Below are 24090 nucleotides of genomic sequence, written 5' to 3'. Positions count from 1 at the left end.
GGCTCCAAGTAGCTGCTTGCATGTGACAGCAGCTACTCAATGATACAACATTTTGACAGGCAGGCTAAACCAAGTGAGGGTAGCCGGTGGGCCTCATTCCCTGGTGAAATAGGGACGTGCCTGTCCTAGCACATGAAATCAGCTCCAGTGATCTAGTGAGATATTATGGCCAGGAAGACAGTTCTGCAACACTCTGTGGAGAGCAAAGGGTACGACAAGGTACAGAAGCAGTCACGGTCATCCAGTGCAACCAAGGAAGACCCCAGTAATGATAACTACTCATACCACTGGTTACGGGCTTCCGGATTTGAGAGTGGAGCTGCCCCAGTACAGCGGCTTTTCCACTTTAAGAACTCCATTGCACAGGTTTCCTGTCATCGACGGAAAACCAGCACCAAACTGACCCTTTAACCTCCCAGAGCCAGTGAAAATTTACATCACAGGTGACCACCAAAGACTGGCATCATTACACCAATAAACTGGCTGCAGCATAGTGATTTTATATTTCACCAAATGTTAACAGGGTTACGATCATGCAGTGACAGAATTGATAATGTCAAGTGTTACTGACTTGTGAAGGCCAGAAACATTTTGCCGCTTCTTCTGCTTTCGTTGCTCGTCAGCTTCCATCTGTAATTGTCGTACCAGGTCCACCGCCTTAACCTCCTTCCTTCCGAGTGGGGTAATCTGAAAGGTCGGATACAATTGCTGCATTAAATCCATGAAATCTTGTCAGTGGCTGAGGTAGCCCAATTAAAGGGTTCCTTATTTCAGACAATAGTAACAAACCAAGGCAAACCCTTTCACTGGAGATTTTTATTGTATTTAAGTACAAGAGACAAACCAAGGCAGATTTTTATTGTATTTAAGTACAAGAGATTCTGCTGATGCTGGAAATGCAGAGCAACACACAAAACACTGGAAAAAACTCAGCAGGTCAGGCAGCATCTATGGAACCGAATAAACAGTTGACACTTTGGGCCGAGACGCTTCATCAGGACTGGAAAGGAAGGGGTAAGAAGCCAGAGCAAGAAGTTGGAGAGAAGGGGAGGAGTACGGGATTGCAGGAGAGACTAGGTGATGGGGATGAAGTAAAAAGCTGGGAAGTGTTAGGTGGAAGAGGTAAAGAATGAAGAAGGAAGGTGATAAGAGAGGAGAGTGGGCCAAGGGAGAAAGGAGGAACACCAGAGAGAGGTGATGAGCAAGTGAGGAGAAAGGAAGGGATGGGAGGGGAGCCAGAGTGGGGAATGGAGAAAGAGAGAATGGGGAGGCGGACAAAAGTATCAGAAGTTAGAGAAATCACTGTTCCTGCCTTCTGGTTGGAGGCTACCCAGATGAAAGTAAATCAGCCATGATGGAATGATGGAGCAGACTTGATGGCCAAATAGCCTGATTCTGCTCCTATGTCTTATGGTCTAAAATGGGTGGCAACCAGGAAATCCTGCTTGTTGTGACAGCATTTTTAATCTCTCACAACTATGATTCGCTGACTCAATTGATCATTTTAGCTCGTGTACATTCCAATTTACTGCAAAAAATCTACATGTTTACCTTCAGAGATTGTGAGGGTCTAGCATCGTATAACAGCGGTCCCTTCACCCGCTGCAAGTCATGAGTAGCGATAGTTGCCAATGTTCTTTTAAGACAGACATCATCGTGCAATTTGGTCTGGGAAAAAGAAAATATAAAGATTGATATGGTTACCTGCAAGGTCTTAAAACAGAGGCTAATTATTACGCAGCATATGGGTCAAAGTCGGAGCAAATTTATTATAAAAGTATGCATTTGTCAGATTGATCTTGGAGTGGGTTCAAAGGTTGGCATAACATTGGGCCAAAGGGCCTGTAGTGGGCTGTACAGTTCTATGTTTGTCATCAGGACTTGGACCTTTCACCAGAACAGAGACAAACTGAGCACGTTAGTAAGTCCATAGTTTTAAGAAATATTACCTGAGCCACAAGGAATCGTTTCAATGCATTTCCTTGTCTCAACTGCATGCCTTCCACGATGCAACACACAATGTAAGGCCTCACGTCCTTGACACTGGGACTGACTTTCACTGACACGGTGCAAGGCCTTTCCGAAACATGCAGCACTCGTAACACGAGGCTGTTCAGCTCCTCCATCTCATCGGACTCCTCGGCATCATCTCTCCTCACCGCTTTCTTCTTCCTCGCTTTCTCTTTCTCACTGCTATCAGCTTTCCCTCTCCCCTTTCTACGGCCTCCTGCCTTCAAATAGTCCAAGATTGATTTGGTCAGGCAACCATTCACCATTTTCTCCAATCGTTTGTCTTTTAATTGGTTTCCCTTGAAGTTGATTTCTTTCAGCTTGGGACAGTCAGCGAGCTCACAGGGGATCTCTGAGAGGTTGTTATCCGATAGATCCAGTGTCTTGAACACAATTGGAGAAAGGCAGGTTTAGTGATTATTGCACAATGGAAAGCTTTATAAATTTAGTAACATTATAGTGTCAAAAATAAGAGATTCTGTACATGTTGGAAATCCAGAGCAACACACAAAATGTTGGGAGGAACTCAGCAGGTCAGGCAACATCTAAGGAAATGAATAACTAGTCAATGTTTCAAGCTGAGACCCTTCATCAGCCCTTCGGCACGGACTAGGAGGGCCGGAATGGCCTGTTTCCGTGCTGTGATTGTTATATGGTTATCAGGACTGGAAAGTAAAGGGGAAGATACCAGAATAAAAAGGTGGAGGGTGGGGTAAGAAGACTAGCTGGAAGGTGATAGGTGAATCCCGGTGGGGGGGGGAATGAAGAAGCTGGGAGGTGATAGGTGGAAAAGACAAATAGTTGGAGAAGGAATCTGATTGGAGAGGAGAGTGGATCATGGACAAAAGGGAAGGAGGAGTGCCAGGGACGTCACTGTATCATTGCCCAGGGTAGCTGGTTAAAAGTTGCTCTAAGATGGGAAGTGGCCAATTGGCCCATCATGTTCATGCCAGCATTAGTACTGAAAACACATCAGAAAAGACCACAAACAATTAGAAGACGAACCCCACCATGGATGGTCACAAGCCCAGCTGTGAAAGGAAGAGGGTTAGACATAGGGCTAGCAACCACATCCCATAAAATCCCAGAGCTACAGAACCTCCAAAGACCTCATCCCTGGGAAAGGAAAGATACACCAGGACAATGGGCTACACCTGGAGACATGAAAGACTGTCCCAGGATAGAGGACTCTGGTGAGCTGCTGTCAATGGCCTACACCCCAGTAGGGGCGATGAGATTTAGGAATTAAATGGCACAATCTGAAGCTGCTGTTGGTGCCTACGCCCCAGGAGGGGTGATGGGGCTTATGAAGGAGATTGTATGATTGTCCAGGGTAGTTGGTTAAGCTGCTCTATCATAGACGTCTTAACACAGGAGCAGCCAATTGGACCATCACAACAATGCTGGCATTAGCATCCAGCAACTGAAAACACATCATATATGACAACAAGCAGCCAGAAGACCAATGAAATCATAGCAAGGGCTTGAGAAGTTCAAGGCAAATTTAGTGGTAGATTTTGGCCGGAGGTGGGGGAGGGGGAATGGAGGGGAGAATATAGTATTGTGAAATAGCCCTGGAAAGCAACATAAATGAGGCTGAAGAACCATTTACCTTTGATGAGAATAGACATGAAGGCTGATGAGGGTTGTATATTAGCATGTATCATTGGTGACAATTTGCTGGGCATGTGAAGAATGGATCCCAAGGGGTTATTATACGAAATAGTGGATCCTTAAGAGTATAAATTTACTACACCACAAAGGGAACCAGTCAATTCATTCAGTCTGTGTCTACATAATTATACCACAATTCCGAATCATAGAACCAACCTTCCTCATTAACCTTACAAATTGTTCAGCTTTGAATATTTGTCCATACCCACTGCGAAAAACACACTTGTATCTGCCTTAACTGCACTTTCAAACTGTGCATTGTAAACTATAATAGGCTAACAAAAAAAAGTTTCCTTCACATCACTGCTGGATCTTCAGCCTTTAGCATGTAAAAGGATAGCAGCATCATAAAGAGGGATTGAGGTGGCTGAAAACACCACCCCATTTCCATAAGACATCGGAGCTGAATTAGGCCAATCATCCCATAGAGTCTGCTCCACCATTCCATCATGGCTGATCCATTTCCCTCAACTCTCTCCTGCCTTCTCCCTGTAACCTTTGATGCATTGACTAATCAAGAACCTATCAACCTCCATCTTAAATACATTCAATGATTTGCCTCTGCAGCCGTCTGTGGCAATGAAGTCCAGATTCACCACCCTCTGGCTAAAGAAATTCCTCATCTCCGTTCTAAATGGATGTTCCTCTATTATGAGGCTCTGCACTCTGGTCCTAGACTCCCACACTATAGGAAACATCCTCTCCATCAAGGCCTTTCAACATTCAAGTGGTTTCAATGAGATCCCCACTCATTCTTCTGAATTCCAGTGAGTAGAGACCCAGATCCATCAAACACTCCTAGTACGACAAGCCCATAATGATTATTCCCATAATCATTTTTGCGAGCCTCCTTTGAACCCTCTCCATTGTCAGCACATCCTTTCTTAGATAATTGGCTCAAAACTGTTCACAATACTCCAGCACATTATAAAGCCTCAACATTACATATTTGCTTTTATATTCTAGAAAAGGCACTTGCCTTTCTTACCAGAGTCTCAACCTGCAAATTAACCTTTAGGGAATCCTGCACAAAGACTCCCAATTCCCTTTGCGCCTCAGATTTTTTTAAATGTGCTATTTAAATATTATACCCTTTTATTTCTTCTTCGGAAGTACATGACCATACACTTCCCAATACCCTATTCCATCTGTCACCTCATTGTCCATTCTCCTAATCTAAGTCCTTCTGTAACCTCTCTATTTCCTCAACACTGCCTGCCCCTCTACTAATCTTCGTATTATCTGCAAACTTGGCCACAAAGCCATTAATTCCGTCATCCAAGTCATTGACAGATAACACAAAAAGCAGATACAGAGTACAGTGCAGATGCTGTGGTCAAATCGTCACGTACAAACACGCTGGAGGAACATGCTGCCCCCGACCTGCCGAGTTCCCCCAGCTTGTTTGTACGTGTCAACATAAAAAGCGGGTTTCTCAGGTAGCTGGCATGAAAAACATTGCCGAGGGGGAAAATGAAAATCACAAAGCTCAAAGTAAATTTATTATCAAAGTTACTGGGACACAGTTTGAGCCAGGGCGGCTATGGGAGGGCGAGGACAGCCAGGGTGAGCTGGATCAGACCACGGCCCCACCTCATCCCCAGCCCCTTCCTCACCCGCAGCCCCCGTAGCTGGCTGACAGCGGAGTCCAGCCTGTCGATGCGGTTGCGGGCAGCGCTGAGGCAGCCGAGGAGCGGGAGGAGGCTGGGCTCCAACAGCGCGGCCGGCAGTTCGACCAGCAGGTTGTCCGAGACGTCGAGGTGGGCGAGACGGCCGCAGCGTCCGAGCTGGGGAGGCAGGCCGGTCAGCCGGTTGCCGCGGGCCAGCAGGCTGCCGAGCTCGGCCAGGTCGCCCAGGGAGGCGGGCAGCGCGCTCAGTTGGTTGTCGGAGACGTCGAGCAGCTTCAAGCCGCCCAGGAGGCCGAGCTCGGGCGGCAGCTCCCGTAGACCGTCACCGCTCAGCACCAGGCTTCGCAGGGCCCGCAGACCGCCCAGCCTGGCGTCCAGGCCCCGTAGCGCCTGCAGGCCGCTCAACTCCAGGTGCTGAAGCTGCGCCAGCTCGTACAGCCGCGGGTCCGTCTCGTCTCCCTCTTCACGGCGACTCCGCACCACCAGCTCCCGCCGACCCTCGGCCAGCGCCAGCCCAACCTCCGGCCACTCAGGGGCCGCCATAGTGGCTGTCGGTGCTGCTCTACTGCGCAGGTGCGTGGCAGAACGGCTGACAGTACTCCGCTAGTGCGCAGGTGCGGCCGGGTTTGTGATCTGCAGCACGGCTGACGGCGCTCCGCTAGTGCGCAGGTGCAGCGGGTTTGTGATCTGCACACGGCTGACGGCGCTCCGCTAGTGCGCATGTGCAGCCGGGTTTGTGATCTGCAGCACGGTTGACGGCGCTCCGCTAGTGCGCAGGTGCAACCGGGTTTGTGATCTGCAGCACGGCTGACGGCGCTCCGCTAGTGCGCAGGTGCAGCCGGGTTTGTGATCTGCAGCACGGCTGACGGCGCTCCGCTAGTGCGCAGGTGCCGGCTGAAGTCACGTGGTTCTCGGGGCGGGAGTCCTCGTTAATCACGTCTTGGGTTGAAGAGGAATTTTCACATGTTCCAAGATACAGAGGAAAACTCGTCTTGCATACTGTTCATACACGTCATTTTATTATAGGGTGCATTGAGGCCAGAAAGCCCCTCCTTTGGTCGGGGTCAACTATAAATATTGCGCCCTAGCTGTCATACGCAAGCACTCAAAATCAGCAAAATCATTGGATTGATTGTGGTGTTCTGGAAGGATAGGTCGAGGTAACACACGCCAGTCCTCAAACAAGTTGCAACCTGCAGGGCTTGAGTTGCCAAGTGCAATTCACCTCCAGTCTACCTTTGGCCAGCACTGACACTCTGGGCCAAATGGTCTTGTGAATGTCTACAGTTCATGTCGAGGGTGGTATCACTGGACGATGTGAACTGTCCCAAACTTAAAGCATCTGATAATTATTCCCCCGTTTAGAGGCAAGTTAACTTTGGTTTTTGATGATGGACTTCAGGAAGGAGAGGTCAAGGGGACACAGACCAGTCCTCATTGCGGGATGCGAAGTGGAAGGGGTGAGCAGTTTCGAATTCCTGTGTGTCAACATCTCTGAGGATCTATCCTGGACCCAACATATTGATGCAATTGCAAATAGGGCACGATAGTGGCTATATTTCATTAGGAGTTTGAGGAGATTTGGTATCTCACCGAAGACTCTCGCAAATTTCTACAGATGTACTGTGGAGAGCAATGGTTGTAACACCATTTAGTGTGGATGAGTCTCCGCACAGTGTCAGAAAAAGCTGCAGAAAGATGTAAACTCTGCCAGCTCCATAATGGGCACTAGCCTCCCAGCAAAAGGCAAGGCATTAAAAAGGCAGCATCCATCATTAAGGGCATCACCCAGGACATGCCCTCTTCTCATTGCTACCAACAAGGAGGTGGTACAGGAGTTGAAGACACACACACTTGAGGGCTGTCCTTGGACTGTGTCGGTTGTTGATGTACTGTGTGCTTTCATCTTTCAATGTATATGTGACAAATAAAGCTAATCTTTAAACCTCTTTAGATTTACCTTTAGATTCAGATTTATTTCTCAGGTGTACATCAAAACATACGGTGATTTATGATGTTTATGTTGACAACCAACACAACCCAAGGCCAGCAAGTAACAACAGTAGCAGCAGCTACATCTGGGTTTCGCTGACCCACGTGCCGGGGGTTGGGGGGATGGGTGGGGGGCGTCACCAGCTCTTGTGCCTCCTGCCTGCATGGACCTTCGACCCCAGGACTCACCAACCTGAAGTTTGCAGGTCTCCAGCCTCAGTGCCCGCCAAGCTGACCTCTGGTGTTGCTGGCCTATGACCATAGAGAGCTCCAATTTGAACATGATGACCATCTGCTGGCTCTGACCTCTAACTCGCCCTCATCCCTGTCCCTAAACCGAAACCTTTCCCCAAAACCATCCCTACAAACAGCTCAGTCTGAGCCATGATGTCAATGGAGAGGGCAGCTTGTTTTTTTGCCAGCTGTTTTGTTTGCCAATTAGTCTTGAACTAAATTCTGTTTTGCAATGATGATTAATCTGTTTTTGAGGTACTGATCGAGGATGATTATTACCCAAGAATTTTCCTAGTTCTATTTCAACTGTCATCAGAATCAGGTTTATTATCACCGGCATGTGACGTGAAATTTGTTAACTTAGCAGCAGCAGTTCAATGCAATACATTATATAGAAGAGAAAAAATAAATAAATAAAACAAACAAAAAGTAAAGAAATAAATGAATTACAGTATATGTATATTGAACAGATTTTTTTTAAAGCATACAAAAAACAAATACTGTATATTAAAAAAAGTGAGGTGGTGTCCAAGGGTTCGATGTCCATTTAGGAATCGGATGGCAGAGAGGAAGAAGCTGTTCCTGAATCATTAAGTGTGTGCCTTCAGGCTTCTGTACCTCCTATCTGATGGTAACAGTGAGAAAAGGGCATACCCTGGGTGCTGGAGGTCTTCATAATGGACACTGCCTTTCTGAGACACTGCTCCCTGAAGATGTCCTGGGTACTTTGTAGGCCAGTGCCCAAGATGCTTCTGCAACTTCTTTCGGTCCTGTGCAGTGTCCCCTCCATACCAGACACTGATGCAGCCTGTCAGAATGCTCTCCACGGTGCAACTATAGAAGTTTTTGAGTGTATTTGTTGACATGCCAAATCTCTTCAAATTCCTAATGAAATATTTAGTCACTGTCTTGCCTTCTTTATAACTACATTGATATGTTGGGACCAGGTTAGACTCTCAGAGATTTTGACACCCAGGAACTTGAAACTGCTCACTCTCTCCACTTCTGATCCCTCTATGAGGATTGGTATGTGTTTCTTTGTCTTACCCTTCCTGAAGTCCACAATCAGCTCTTTTGTCTTACTGACGGTGAGTGCCAGGTTGTTGCTGCGGCACCATTCCACTAGTTGGCATATCTCACTCCTGTACGCCCTCTTGTCACCATTTGAGATTCTACTAACAATGGTTGTATCGTCAGCAAATTTATAGATGGTATTTGAGCTATGTCTAGCCACACAGTCATGTGTATATAGAGAGAAGACATTTCCAGTACACAAGTGTAGGGGACTTCAATATGCAGGTAGATTGGGAAAATCAGGTTGGTGCTGGATTCCAGGAGGGGGAAATTCTAGAGTGTCTAAGAGATGGCTTTTTAGAGCAGCTCATGGTTGAGCCCACTGGAGAGTCAGCTATTCTGGATTGGTGTTGGGCAATGAACCAGAATTGATAGAGAGCTTAAGGCAAAAGGCCCTTAGGGACAAGTGATCATAATATGATGAAATTCACCCTGAAATTTGAGAAGAAGCTGAATTCAGATGTATCAGTATTACAGTGGAATAAAGGAAATTACAGAAGCATGAGAGAGGATTTGGCCAGAATTGATTGGAAAAGAACACCGGTAGGGATGATGGCAGAGTAGCAATGGGTGGAATTCTGGAAGCAATTCGGAAGGCACAGGGTATATACATCCCAAAGAGGAAAAAGTATTCTAAAGGAAAGATGACACAGCCATGGCTAACAAGAGAAGTCAAAGCCAACAGAAAAGCTCAAAGAGAGAGTACATAATAGAACAAAAATTTGTGGTCAGTTAAAGGATTGGGAAGCTATTGAAAACCAACAGAAGGCAACTAAAAAGACTTTAGGAAGCTAGCCAATAATATTAATGAGGATACCAAAAGTTTCTTCAGATACATAAAGTGTAAAAGAGAGGCTAGAGTGGACATCGGACTGCTGGAAAATGATGCTGGAGAGGTAGTAATGGGGCATAATGAAATGGCGGATGAACTGAATAAGTATTGGTTTTGCTGTGGAAGACAATAGACAATAGACAGTAGGTGCAGGAGTAGGCCATTCACTGTGATCATGGCTGATCATACACAATCATAAGACACTAGCAGTATGGTGAAAGTTCCAGGAATCAGGGGGTCATGAAGTGTGTGAAGTTATAATAACTAGAAAGAAGGTTTTCTTCTTGGGAAACTGAAAATCTGAAGGTAGATAAGTCACCTGGATCAGATGTTGTACACCCCAGAGTTCTGAAAGAGGTGGCTAAGAAGATTGTGGAGGCATTAGTAATGATCTTCAAGAATCACTAGATTCTGGAATGGTTCTAGAAGACTGGAAAATTGCAAATGTCACTCCACGCTTCAAGAAGGGAGAGAGACAGAGGAAACCATAGGCCAGTTAGTCTGACCTCATTGGTTGGTAAAATGTTGCAGTTGATTATTCTGGATGAAGTCTCAGGGTATTTGGAGGCACGTGATAAAATAGGTTGTAGACAGTATGGTTTCCTCAAAGGAAAATCTTGCCTGACAAATCTGCTGGAATTCTTTGAAGAAATAACAAGCAGGATAGATAAAAGAAAATCAGTTGATGCTGTGTACTTGGATTTTCAGAATTCATTTGAACAAGGTGTCACACATGAGGCTGCCTAACAAGTTACGAGCCCATAGTATTACAGGACAGATTCTAGAACTGGATAAAGCAGTGGCTGACCGGCAGGAGGCAAAGAATGGGAATAAAGGGAGCCCCTTCTGGCTGGCTGCCAGTGACTAGTGGTGTTCCATAGGGGTCTGTGTTGGAAACGATACTTTTTATGTTAAACGTCAATAATTTGGATAATGGAATTGATGGCTTTGTTGCAAAGTTTGCAGACGATAATGAAGATAGATGGCGGGACAGGTAGTTTAGGGGAAGTAGAAAGGCCACAGAAGGACTTAGACATATTAGGAGAATGGGCAAAAAAATGGCAGATAGAATACAATTTCGGGAAGTGTATGGTCATGCATTCTGGTAGAAATGAAAGGATGACTATTTTCTATACGGAGAGAACATACAAAAAACTGAGACACAAAGGGACTTGGGAGTCCTTGAGCAGGATTCCCAAAAGGTCAATTTGCAGGTTGAGTCTGCGGTGAGGAAGGCAAATGCAATGTTAGCATTTATTTCAAGAGGATTAGAATATGAAAGCAAGGATGTAATATTGATACCTTATAAAGCACTGGTGAGGCCTCACTTGTATAGTGAGCCAAATGGCCTAATTGTGCTCCTGTATCTTCTGATCTTATGTATTCTACATTGTAACTTTCCGATTTCAGAGGTCAGTCAGACCACAGTTGTGATGCCTTCCTCCGTCGAGCTGATGACCATTAGAGGGGGTTTTAGTTTTTTTATTTAATTTAGAAACAGCATGGTAACAGCCCCTTCTGGCCCAACAAACCTGCTCTGCCCTATCACATCCACGTGAGCAATTAACCTCCTAACCAGTGTGTCTTTGGAGTGTGGGAGGAGACCAGAGCACCCGGAGGAAACCCATGCCGTCACGGAGAGAATGTACAAACACTTTACAGTCAGCAGTGGGATTTGAATTTTGTTGCTTGGGCTGTAATAACTTTGTGCTAACTGTTCGGCTACTGCGCTGTCTCCCTTTTCAATGCAATTGGAGTGACGATCTTGCAGGGCTTTGGAGCAAGAGTTCTGCCTCAACTCAGAATTAGTATCAGGTTTAATATCACCGGCATATGTTGTGAAATTTGTTGCTTTGTGGCAGCAATACATTGCAATTCATAATAAACTCATAAATTATGATAAGAAATATTTTAAAAATTAAATTAAGTAGTGCAAAAAGAGAGCAAATAACAGTGAGGTCGTGTTCATGGGTTCATTGTCCATTCAGGAATCTGATGAAGAACCTGTTCATGAAATGTTAAGTGTGTGTCTTCAGGCTCCTGTACCTCCTCCCTGATGGTAGAAGTGAGAAGATGGCATGTCCTGGGTGATGGGGTCCTTAATGATGGATGCTGCCTTTTTGAGATATCACCTTATGAAGGTGTCCTCGTTGATGGGGAGACTAGAGCCCTTTCTGCAGCTCTTTCCAGTCGGAGTTCTTCTCCATTCAGGCACTGCAGACACATGGGACCAAAGTAGATAATAGGTTTTTAAAAGAGTCCTGGGTAATATTCTCAAGGTTAAATGGTAGGTTATGGAGGAGCACTGAAGATGATAAATCTAATGGGACAGAGTACACATCAAAGATGATTTATTACTGTGTTGCAAAGCATCAGTCGGTGCTGTTGTGTACAGAGCTAGTCATCTTGCCAGATGGAGCATTTAATTTCTCTCGAGAATGCTAAGGAACATAGGTTAGTGTGATGCTATTACAGCTTGGGGCATCAGAGTTCGGAGTTCAGTTCTGCAGTCATTTGTAAGGAGTCTGTACATTCTCTCCATGGAATGTCTGAGTTTCCTCTCGGTGCTCTGGTTTCCTCCCACAGTCCAAAGATGCACTGGTTGGTAGGTTAATTGATCATTGTAAGTTATCAGGCTAGGGTTAAATTGGGAGTTGCTTGGTGCCAAAGCCCAAAGCTTCGGAAGGTCCTATTCCATTGTATCTCAATAATCTGCAGCAGTCAGGTGGCTGTCTTAAAAAGATTTGTGGAGAATTAATGGCTGTTTCCTGTTTCTATACCAACATCTCTGACTCAGAAAAGTTTTGCTTTTGATGAATAGAATGTTGTACCTAGGCAAAGATCCTCTCCAAGGATCGTCAGTTTGCCATGGTGGAAAGGCTTGTGGGTTCCTGAGATCCCGAGAGTGATGGCAACTGTAGTTTACCCATCTGCCACTTAGCTCCTGGTAGAAAAGGTGGAGGGAGTAGCGGTCAGCATGACACAATTACAGCTCAGGGCATCAGTCACAGAGTGATCCCGCCAAGATCAGTGGTGGAGCTGGCATGGCACTTCACAACAGCAGTGAAGGTGGAGGAAGGCTGCAGCAATGAAGGGTCCCCAGTCATCTAGTGTTCAATGCCACATGTCAAGGGCCGTGTGGTGGCTGCCTGTGTATCAGCCTCCCCACGTTAAACAAAGTCACGCACAGGCATTCTCCAGGGAATCCATCCTTACATCTCGGTTTTTGTGGATCCTGAATCAGCCTCTATGGCCACCTGAGGACCCACCAATAGACAATCCCTACGGCCACCTGAGGACCCACCAACAGACAATCCCTACGGTCACCTGAGGACCCACCAACAGACAACCCCTACGGCCACCTGATGACCCACCAATAGACAATCCCTACGGCCACCTGAGGACCCACCAATAGACAATCCCTACGGTCACCTGAGGACCCACCAATAGACAATCCCTACGGTCACCTGAGGACCCACCAATGGACAACCCCTACGATTACCTGAGGACCACCAATAGACAACCCCTACGGTCACCTGAGAACCCACCAATAGACAACCCCCACGGACACCTGAGGACCCACCAATAGACAACCCCTACAGTCACCTGAGGACCCACCAATAGATAACTCCTTTGAGAATATCATACTCACCTCCAGTGATCTCACTACTATTACCTAAGTGAGGAAAGTCACCTCTGCCATCTGATGTTGAGTGTCCATGAAGCAGGTACAGTGCTGGAAGGAAACACAGAACCATTACAGGAAGCTTTAGAGAGGGTGCAGAGGAGATTTACCAGGATGTTGCTTGGATTAGAGAGCATGTCTTAGGAGGAAAGGTTGAGCAATCCAGGGCTTTTCTATTTCGAGAAGTGACTTGATAGAGGTGTACAAGATGATAAAAGGCATAGATAGAGTGGACAGTCAGAGACTTTTCCCCAGGATGGAGATGGGTAATATGAGTTGCCATAATTCTAAGGCGATTGGAGTGAGTTCTCTTCCCCACCATTGAGCAAATCTACAAGGAGCACTCCCATAAGAAAGCAGCATTCATTATCAAAGACTGGCCCACACACCCAGCACCATCCAGTCCATACCTTTTCCTCACTACTGCCACCATGAAGGAGGTACAGCAGTTTTAGGACTCACACCACCAGGCTCAGGAACAGTTATTACCCCTCAACCCTTAGGCTCCTGAACCATCATGGATAACTTCACTCTCCTCAACTCTGAACTGAATCCACAACCTATGGACTTTCTTTCAAGTCTTCTACAGCTCATGTTCTCACTATTTTCTATCTATTTATCTATTTATTTATTTGTTCATTCATTCATTCTCTCTTTGTTTTTGTGTAATTCTTAATTGATTCTGAAGTATTTATTTGGTCTGCTATGAATGCCTACAAGTAAGTAAACTTTGGGGTAGTATGTAGTGACATACTGTATACGTATTTTGACAGTAGGGTGATAAAATAGGGATGAGGGGCAGAATGGCTCAAGCTTGCTCCTTATTATAATGCGTTCAGGTGTATTGGATTGGTTAAGTAGAAGACCAGAGGGAAACTGGATGGGACTTACAACATGGCTATAGTCACGTCATTCTACAGATGTGCAGTAGAGAGCACCCTAACACATTGCATCACTGCATGGTACAGAATCTGCACTGTGGCGGACAGGAAGGTTTGACAACAGGTAGTCAAAACTGCCAACGCATCACCAGCACTAGCCCACTCACCATCAAGGACGTATATACAGAAAGGTGTCAGAAAAGGGCCAGTAACATCTTGAAGGATCCCACCCACCCTCCTCATGGGCTGTTCATCCACTCCTGTCAGGGAGGAGGCTACGAAGCATCCACACCAGGATGCTTCGCTCTATAACAAGAAATAAACATTGCCTTAGCTTACAGCCTCTAAATCTCAGCAGCGAATTAAAAAAATGCAAACCCACTCCTGTCAGGGATGAGTTCATGTAACATCCACACCAGGACCATCAGACTCAAAAACAGTTCCTTTCCCAAGCAGCAAGGCTGATCAACACCTCCACCCACTAACCCAGCCCTCCACACCCCCAACCACTATCATTTCCTTCAGTCACCTTATGTACAGACATATCAAGCTGCAGTAAATCAAGGCGACTGGATGTTGTATTGCATAGAAGACATTTCAAGACTCATCCGAAAGACCTAGTTTATAAGCTGGAAAACTACCACCATGGATGAGAATGATGAGGCCTCTCTCTTGGATGAATAGCCAAATGTCTTCTAGACAACACAGAAAGTCCATTTGCCTTGATTTACTGCTGCATGATATACAGTGGCATGGCTGAGAACCTTCATAGACTTATGTATAGATATTCCCATGCCTAGCGTCACTTTATGTACGTACAATCAATGTATATAAGCTATTTTATATATTTATTGTCTTTCTTATTATTGTGTTCATTATCTTATTGTGTTTTTATGTGGCATCGGATATGGAGAAACAATTATTTCATTCCCCTTTAGACTTGAGTGCTGGAAATGGCATTAAACAATCTTGAAGTTCGGGAAAATTTCTTGAAGTGTCTAATACCTGAAACATTAATTGTTTCTCTCTGCACAGATGCAGACAAACCTGCTGAGTTTCCAAACATTTTATTTCAGGCTTTCAGCGTCTTCGGTATGTTTGCTCTCGTGATCTAAAATTGGGCTGCGGTTGCGGGCTAGATTTTACCCGTTTGGTGTTCAGTCATTAAGTCCAGTCTGACTCTTCGTGACCTCATGGACTCCTGCACACCAAGCCCTCTTTACCCGTGTACCTACACGCATATCTCAAGTCAAATGTTACCCTTACATGGGGAAGAGTGTATCATTACAAACACCAGATGCCATCCCTCAGGGTTAGATAAAACACAATTTGTGATGGTAGTTTATAGTGGGCAGGAGGTACAACAGGTTCGGAGCTTCTGGAGTGTGAACGGCAAGAGGTACCATAGTTAACGTTTCTTATCACTGTTCCTTTACTTATTTAGAGATGCAGCACAGAATATATTCCAACCCAACCAGCCACGTACCTATTCAACCTTAGGCATTGTAAATCCCATTACAATTTACAATGACCAGTTAACCTAAACCAGAGGCATTCTTCGAGACGAGTGCTCCTAGGTTCAAATCCGGCTGGCTCGTTGCATGCTTTCCATCATTAAAAAACTCAGCTTCGTAAAAAAAAGACAAAAAGTGCTAAAGAAACAGCACGGTTGCTGCCCAACAACAATGAACCTACTAACCGGTATGTGTTCATCCTGGAGGGGCGGGGGAACTGGATCACCCAAGGGAACCCCACATGGTCACTGGAGGATGTACAAACTTCTTATCGAGGATGCCAGAATTGAACTCCGAAGCCTCCGAGCAACGGGCAGTGTTCTATTGACCCTTTCGCCCACTGAGGTTGGGGGAGTCTAGAACTAGAGGTCATCCGTTAAGGGTGAAAGGCAAAATATTCAAGGGCAAACCTGATGGGGAACTTCTTCACTCAGAGGGTGGTGAGAGTGTGGAATGAGCTGCTGGTGAAAGTGGCGGAATTGGGTTCCATTGCAACATTTAAGAGTAATTTGGATAAATACATGAATGGGAGGGGTATGGTTCAGGTGCAGATCGATGGGACTAGGCAGATTAATAGATCAGCACAGATGAGATTGGCAGAAGGGCCTGTTTCTATGCTATGACTGACTTTTATAATGACAGCACAGTAGTTAGCATTATGTTATTACAGAGTCAGCAAAGGGTTTGATGCCCGTCGTTGTCTGTGAGGAGTTTGTACATTCTCCCCGCGACTGTGTGGGTCCAAAGACGTATGGGTTAGCAGGTGAATTGGTCATTGTAAATTGTCTTGTCATTAGGCTAGGGTTAAATAAGTGGGCTGCTGGGCAGACAGAAATGCCTGTTCCAGGTTGTATCTCTAAATAAAATAATCGATTGGTTGTTGAATTTCTCAGGAGAGGAATGCAAAACTGGATTGCTCGATTGGTCAGGACACCAGGCCATTCTCAGACCACAGGCTGATGCTGCTTTTGTTGCACAAAGCTGTCACCCCCACCCCTTCTCCCCGCGGCCAAATTTCTCCCGTCTTCTCCTGAAGGCAGGGTCCTGTGGGAAATGGTTTCACCAACAGCCAAGTCCTGGTTACAAATGGGCATCTTTCATAAGTGCATCTTACTGCAGCGCAAATGACTTGGGAGGGTATCGGCAGCAGAGTCTCATCCAGCTTTCCACCGTGGGGCACTGGATATCACCAGGGACTTGACAGATCACTACTAGACTGGGCTGCACCCATCGAGCAAGTGCAAGGAATAAGCATCCCCCGATTTAAAAAAACACCGGGAATCTCATCCAGTTTGCCAGAGGGTGGTGAATCTGTGGAATTCATTGCCACACACAGCTGTGCAGGCATTGGGTATATTTAAAGTGGAGGCAGATAGATGCTTTATTAGTCAGGGAATCAAAGGTTTCGAGGAGAAGGGGGTTGAGAGCGTAGCGGTCTGTGCGATGCGGTTACAGCTTGGCAAGTTTAGAGTTCAACTCCAGCGTTGTCTGTAAGGAGTGCCTTCCCACAGTCCAATGACATACCGGTTAGTAGGTTAATTGGTGATTGTAAATTGTCCTGTGATTAGGCTGGGGTTAGTTAGGTGGTTTGCTGGGTGGTGCAGCTCGTTGGGCCTGGTCTGCTCTGTATCTCTAAAGAATCAGCCAAGATGGAACGGTGGAGTAGGCTTGAGGGGCCGAATAGCTCAAAACTGCTCCTATGGCTTATAGTCTTACAGATAGGGATTTATTTAAGACATCTCCCAATTTGACAAGAAAAAAATTCCTTTAGTTTTATAAAAATACATAAATGAAAGACAGTAATTCATAGATTTAAATAATGCTTAAAAAACTACAAACAAATTACAATACAAAATCATTCACAGGAGCAACAGAATTCAAGTGTGACTCAGACAGAAGTGTGGCCACATCACAGCTTCCTCCTACAAGAAACAGTCTTAGAAAACACCAAGAATTGGGAACAAAGTGAGTGTTCAGCTGTCTCCAGTTGTCCCCAAAGCCTCTCCCTTTGTTATGCTGAAAATGCTAAGCGTCCCTACAAAGAACAGATGGAAAGGGGTCACAGGGATCACCCGACAACAGACTGGATTGAGGCAGACATTCTTTGTTGTATTGCGACACAATAGGAAAGTAACTGTGTAGCAGTGCGCTTCTAAACTTCAGCCTGAGTGATTTCAATCTACTTTGCAAGCAGGTTACAATGTGTTACCAGCTCAGGGCGAATCTCCGGCCATCAAATACTAAATGCACTGTGATTACAATTTACCAGTCTTTAAAAGGGGCTTTACCTCCCAAGACCTTTACAAAAAAAGCATTGTATTATATTGGCAAAGATGAGGGCAAAGGACAAACCAGCATTCAGCTCTCCACTCTGAGTGAGGCTTCACTCACCTCAGCGCTGAACAGACACCGTGTCTGCAGCCTGCAGCCACCAGCACTCACCTCAGCGCTGAACAGACACCGTGTCTGTGGCCTGCAGCCACCGCACTCACCTCAGCAGTGAGCTGACTGTAGCTGTGGCCTACAGCCACCGGCACACACCTCAGCACTGAACAGACACTGTGTCTGTGGCCTGCAGCCACCGCACTCACCTCAGCAGTGAGCTGACTCTGTAGCTGTGGGCTACAGCCACCGGCACTCACCTCAGCAGTGAACAGACACCGTGTCTGTGGCCTGCAGCCACCGGCACTCACCTCAGCACTGAACAGACACTGTGTCTGTGGCCTGCAGCCACCGCACTCACCTCAGCAGTGAGCTGACTCTGTAGCTGTGGGCTACAGCCACCGGCACTCACCTCAGCAGTGAACAGACACCGTGTCTGTGGCCTGCAGCCACCGGCACTCACCTCAGCACTGAACAGACACCGTGTCTGTGGCCTGCAGCCACCGGCACTCACCTCAGCAGTGAGCTGACTCTGTAGCTGTGGCCTACAGCCACCGGCACTCACCTCAGCACTGAACAGACACTGTGTCTGTGGCCTGCAGCCACCGCACTCACCTCAGCAGTGAGCTGACTCTGTAGCTGTGGCCTACAGCCACCGGCACTCACCTCAGCACTGAACAGACACCGTGTCTGTGGCCTGCAGCCACCGGCACTCACCTCAGCAGTGAGCTGACTCTGTAGCTGTGGCCTACAGCCACCGGCACTCACCTCATCACTGAACTGACTCTGTGGCTCTGCGGTTCATGTTTTCTGTTATTTGTTTACTTTTTTAAAACTGTTTGCATGATGTTCTTTTTTTTTGCACATTGGATGTTTGACCGTCTCCCATGTGTGTTTTTTTTTGTGGATTCTATGGTTTTGTGGCTGCCTGGAAGATGATGAATTTCAAGGTTGTATATGGTATAAATACTCTGACAATAAATGTACTTTAAACTGTTTGATTATCCATGTCTATAAAATTTTAACTTCAAGGCAACAGCTGCACAGCCTTTCTGAAAACCTGGTTATCTGGGGCATGTGAAGGCTAAACTTCCGCTTTTCATTCTGGCATTTAAGGTATCTTGGTGTTGCTTTAAGGACCAAAAAAATCTTGTTATGAATATAAAGATTCAGAGATTGATAGGATCTTGATTGACATGGCATCAAAGGTTATGGGGAGAAGGCCGGAAACTGGGATTGAAAAGGAGGGAAAAAAGGATCAGCCATGGTTGAATGGCGGAGCAGACACAATGGGCCAGATGGTCCTACGTCTTATGGTCTATGGTCGTAGAAAGGCGGCAAAGGTTATTTCTCCCCTCTTTTTTTGCATGACCTATTTAATTTATTTTTTTAATATATACTTATTGCAATGTACTGCTGCTGCAAAACAACAAATTTCTCGAAGCATGCCAGTGATGTTAAACCTGATTTGGATTCAGATGGACTGATATTGGATCCCTTTTTAAATTGCAATCAGGTGTTATCAAGATAATGGCTTGGGGTTTAGAAATTCATCCAAGGTGGTGACACAAGAGCAGGGGCTGTAGAATTTGTCTTTAATACTCAGTGCAATGAAGGAACGGCTGAGAATTAACTATCCAGCAGGGAGAGGCACCATTTTAACTATCTCTGCATAAACATTGAAACTTTGCATGGTATCACCAGAACAAATTCAACACACTGAACAGATGCTGGAAATCCAGAGTTACACATGCAAAATGCTGCAGGAACTCAGAAGGTCAGGCAGCATCTAGGGAGAGGAATAAAGAGGCAATGTTTTGGGCCGAAACCCTTCATTGGGACTGGAAAAGAAGGGGGAAGATGCCAGAATGAAAAGGTGGGGTCAGGGGAAGAAGGATAGTTAGAAGATGACAGGTGAAGCCAGGTGGGTGGACAAGGTAAAGGGCTGGAGAAGAAGAAATGATAGGAGAGGAGGGAGGAACCACGGGAGAAAGAGAAGGAGGGGCACCAGGGAGAGGTGATGGGCAGGTGAGGAGAAGAGGTAAGAGGCTAGAGTGAGGAATTCAAAAAGAGGAAAACGGGAGGGGAAAAAATTACTGGAAGGTGGAGAAATTGATGTTCATACCCCTGGGATGTCCGGTCTAGTTCAGTGGAACTGCTGGATGACTAGTCGCTATATTCTATGGGAGGGGTGTGGAGGGCTATGGTCCAGGTGTAGGTCAACGGAACAAGGCAGAATTATAGTTTGGCACTGACCAAATGGGCCAAAAGGGCATTTCTGTGCTGTACAGCTCTGTGACTCTAAAATGCCCATGGTTGAGCAGGACTGCAGCCCTGCACCCCACCTTGAACACTGATTCACGGCTCTGCGTTAGCCAGCTTCATCATGGACACTGGCCTCACCAGCGTCCAGGACATCTTCAAAAGACAAAGCCTCAAAAAGGCAGCATCTATCATTAAGGACCCCATCACCCAGGACATGCCCTCTTCTCATTGCTACCATCAGGGAGAAGGTACAGGAGCCTGGAGACACACACAACATTTCAGGAACAGCTTCTTCCCCTCTGCCATCAGATATCTGAAAAGGCATTGAACCCAGGAACACCACCTCACTACTTCCTCCCCCATCCCTACTTTTTGCACTATTTATTTAATTTTATTTTCTTTTTTATATAAACTTATCGTAATTTAGTTTTTAAAATTATTACATATTACAATGTACTGCTGCTGCAAAACAACAAATTTCACAACATATGCCAGTGAAATTAAACCTGATTCTGATTCAGAGGTGAAGGGGAGTGGAGATGGGTGGGGGAAATCAGTGATAAATCTGCTGATGGTGCCGTACACATCTGACATTGGGATCTATTGCAATCTGTCTCCCCTGTTCATCACATAATCTGCAGATCCCCTCTGCCCAGAATCAAACGGGTGGGGGTAGGGTGCGGGGGGTTAGACAGACAGACAGCATCAGAAGAATATTATGGACAGGTTCTTTGAATCCGCAGTTGTCCCCCTCCCAACATCTGGAGAACCAAGATTTATATCAGAAATCACAGCAGTCTGATCTGTTCAGCTGTGTAAAGGAGTCTGGTTCAGAAAAGTGGTCCTGAAAGAGTAACGGACAGAAATCCCGGCAGGAAGTTAGTGTGAGGAACTCGAACACACACAGCTCAGTCACTGGCACCGTGTGAGCACTCTAGAAACTGCATGTCCACACGGAAACATCATCACCCTGCATTAAACAGTTACAAAGAGTAGTTTTACAGTAACAATTTGTGATTCCAGGCACATTATAAGATCATAGAATGGATCTGTTGATTATCAAACCAATCTACAGAAAGCCTAAACTCTAAACATGCTGATCCAAACAGAAACCAACCTTGGGACAGATCTATATCCAGAAAAGCAGTTCTCTTCAGCTACATAATCACTGGTGGAGTTACAGTACAATGTTCGGTAAAAAGTTATCTTCAAAACACTCGACATATTGGCTCATCTGGTGAGATGACTCTTTCAGCCAACATTCATGTCTTTATTGTTACCACTGGGATAGCACCATGTAAATTCCTCGAATGGGACACATTGTACCCAAACTGCAGGCTTCTCATGAAGCCAATAGTTTGATAGCGTGCTTGCTCTACTCTGGAGCATCGCACCTCAATTCTCTTTGCAAAGACCACCAGCATCTACAGTGACCAGAATCCTTGGCTTTAAGATAAGCTGCCAACTTGGAGCACCAAAGTTCCATAACGTTTCCAGGGTTTTGGTTAGGAATCCTTCAGCATGCTGATCCTGGCGTAGATTTTCAGGGCAGGTCCTAGCTTAATGTTCATGGCGCTCATCAGGTGATCTTCTTTAAGCAGCAGAAGGGCCTGCCCATCAATCTCCTGGGCGCGAAACTCGTCAGCAATCTCCTGGCAACCTGGAAGCAAAACAGAACACGGAGTTTACCGGCCGGACAGTCACACGGAGTGCCCAGGGACGTTCTCACTAGGTGTTCTCGCCTGTTTGTCAGTCCCTTCGGGATAAAGATCAGCTTTATTTGTACCATGCACACTGAAACATACAGTGAAATGCATCGTTTGTGTCAATGACCAACACAGTCCGAGGATTGTGCTGGAGGCAGTCAGCAAGTGTCGCCATGCTTCTGGCACCAACATAGCATGCCCACAACTCACCAACCCTAACCCACGTGGTCACAGGGTGAATGGACAAACTCCCTACAAGCAGCAGTGGGAATTCAACCCCGATCTTTACCCCTCAGTGATCAGGCTCTTGAAGCAGTGTGGACAACTTTTGATCACTTTTGATCTTTTGATCACTTGCACTGTAAAGCATTACTCTAACTGCTATGTTACTGTACCACGACGACACTATTAAATCAAAAAGTCACAACATTCAATCCTTGCATTGCCATCAGAAAGGCAGAAAGCTGCAGATGCTGCTATTCTGAAACTAGAAATTAGTTTCTACAAGTTTTAGAAACTGCTGTAAAACTAGAAACACTAGAAATACTGAAATCTTAGGGTCATGTCCCTCACAGTTTCTGCATAAGTTGATGGGGTTGTTAAGAAGGCATGTGGTGTGTTGATCTTCAGTAGTCGGGGGCTTGAGTTCAGGAACCATGAGGTAATGTTACAGCTCTACAAAACCCTGGTTTGACCACACTTGAAATATTGTGTTCAGTTCTGTTCACCTCAATACAGAAAGGATGTGGGAGCTTTAGAGAGGGTGCAGAGGAGATTTACCAGAATGCTGCCTGGATTAGAGAGCATGTCTTGTGAGGATAGGTTGAGCAAGCTACATCTTTTCTCTCTGGAGCGCAGGAGGGTGAGAGGTGTCTTGATAGAAGTGTACAAGACAATAAAAGCCATCAACAGAATGAATAGACAGTGCCTTTTCTCAGGACGGAAGTGGCTAATACAAGGGAGCATAGTTTTAAGGTGACTGGAGGGAAGTATAGAGGGGGTTGTCAGTTTTTTTAAAAATACACATAGTGGTAGTATGTGGAGTGAATTGTCTTGGAAACATTTAAGAAACTCTTAGATAAGCACATGGATGGTAGAAAAATAGAGGGCCATGTAGGAGGGAAGGGATAGATTGATCTTGGAGTTTGGCTCATCTAGTCTGTGCAGAAGGATTATTCTGTACTATAGTCCTCCATAGTTCCTTTAGGTTGTCATAACTGGGTGGGGGGGGTGGGGGTAGGAGTAGTAGGGGTAAGTTCCCACTACCTGTTAAATGTTCCTAATGGTGTGCGTCTCAAATAGCCATTGACAACCAAATCCAGCTCTTGGCCTTCACGTAAAACCAATTCTACTGATAGGAGAAACTTCACAGGCAGGTTACTGGTGCCTTAAAACTAGTCACTCTGGGCAGACGGAGCTCGTCTGCTGTGGTTGGCAACTCATCTTGGAGAGAAACTCTGATCTCAAACCTCCACTGACTTGCCACTGTACCCCCTCATGGGGAAGGCTTCGGGAGTAAACTCCGAGGAAAAATCCAGAGCTGGACTCCCTAAGGCAATCTATGCTGAGTTCAACGCTGACTGGCAACTCCTGCGATGCCGCTGGTACCAAACTGTATCAGTCTGTGCCATTGCGTGGAGAGGGGGAGCCTGCTGCATGGGGGAGAGCTTGCTCTCCATATCGTACTGCCCTGCCTCGTGTTTGACAGGTAGGATGCAACATCCATGGTAAGCTACGGCCCATGGAGGACCTTGGTCAGGTGAATGCTCTATGAGTCTTTGAAGCTACCCATCATTCATTTCAATTCCTCCCCCAGCGATGAATCTGCCCGTCACTCAAGCGTTACCTGGCAGTGAGCGGATGAATTCACACACGTCCTCCACATTCCACTTGGTGGGGTCGCTGGGCAGGAAGTGGTGCCCAATTCCCATCAGGTCCCGCATCCTCAGCTCGTGGACATCGAGCTCCCGCTCTGCCTGGCGTCTCCGTGATGTGGAGGAGCTGGCAGAGATTGGCGACAGAGGTTCCTCGTAGCTGGAGTTATCTGACCCTCGGCTGGAGTCCTCCTGACTCAGGCCCACTGGCACTGGCGACTGTTGAGGTAAACAATGCAAGGTGGTCAGAGCCAAAAGACCATAAGACATAGGAGCAAATTAGGCCATCGTATCTGCTCCACCATCCCATCATGGCTGATTTATTATCCCTCTCAACTG

General features: G+C 46.1%; 2 protein-coding genes across 19 annotated transcripts in view; both read right to left on the bottom strand.

The window, feature by feature from the left end:
- lrrc47 (leucine rich repeat containing 47) overlaps positions 1–5895 on the bottom strand; it is a 30329-nt gene extending 24434 nt beyond the window's left edge. The window contains exons 1-4 of one of the 2 annotated variants that reach the window (XM_073032398.1): positions 5301–5895; positions 1950–2393; positions 1552–1668; positions 572–687 (exon numbers count right to left, since the gene is read on the bottom strand). In XM_073032398.1, coding sequence (XP_072888499.1) covers positions 572–687; positions 1552–1668; positions 1950–2393; positions 5301–5855 — 1232 coding nt within the window. In that variant the 5' untranslated portion in view covers positions 5856–5895. The remainder of the gene's footprint in view (positions 1–571; positions 688–1551; positions 1669–1949; positions 2394–5300) is intronic. The other variant, XM_073032397.1, reaches the window with a different exon arrangement.
- An 11375-nt stretch (positions 5896–17270) lies between these two features.
- Positions 17271–24090, bottom strand: part of LOC140718497 (polyhomeotic-like protein 2) — a 257941-nt gene continuing 251121 nt past the window's right edge. For 11 of the 17 annotated variants that reach the window (XM_073032384.1, XM_073032389.1, XM_073032390.1 and 8 more), the window contains 2 exons: positions 23724–23970; positions 17271–21831 (listed from right to left, as the gene is read on the bottom strand). In XM_073032384.1, the coding sequence (XP_072888485.1) occupies positions 21677–21831; positions 23724–23970 (402 nt within the window). In that variant the 3' untranslated portion in view covers positions 17271–21676. The remainder of the gene's footprint in view (positions 21832–23723; positions 23971–24090) is intronic. The other 6 variants (XR_012096706.1, XR_012096703.1, XR_012096702.1 and 3 more) reach the window with 6 other exon arrangements.

This window comes from Hemitrygon akajei, chromosome 29, assembly GCF_048418815.1.
Source record: "Hemitrygon akajei chromosome 29, sHemAka1.3, whole genome shotgun sequence".
Classification (NCBI taxonomy): Eukaryota; Metazoa; Chordata; class Chondrichthyes; order Myliobatiformes; family Dasyatidae; genus Hemitrygon; species Hemitrygon akajei.
The sequence above is the reverse complement of the archived record's forward strand: the minus strand, read 5'-3'. Positions and strand labels throughout refer to the sequence as shown.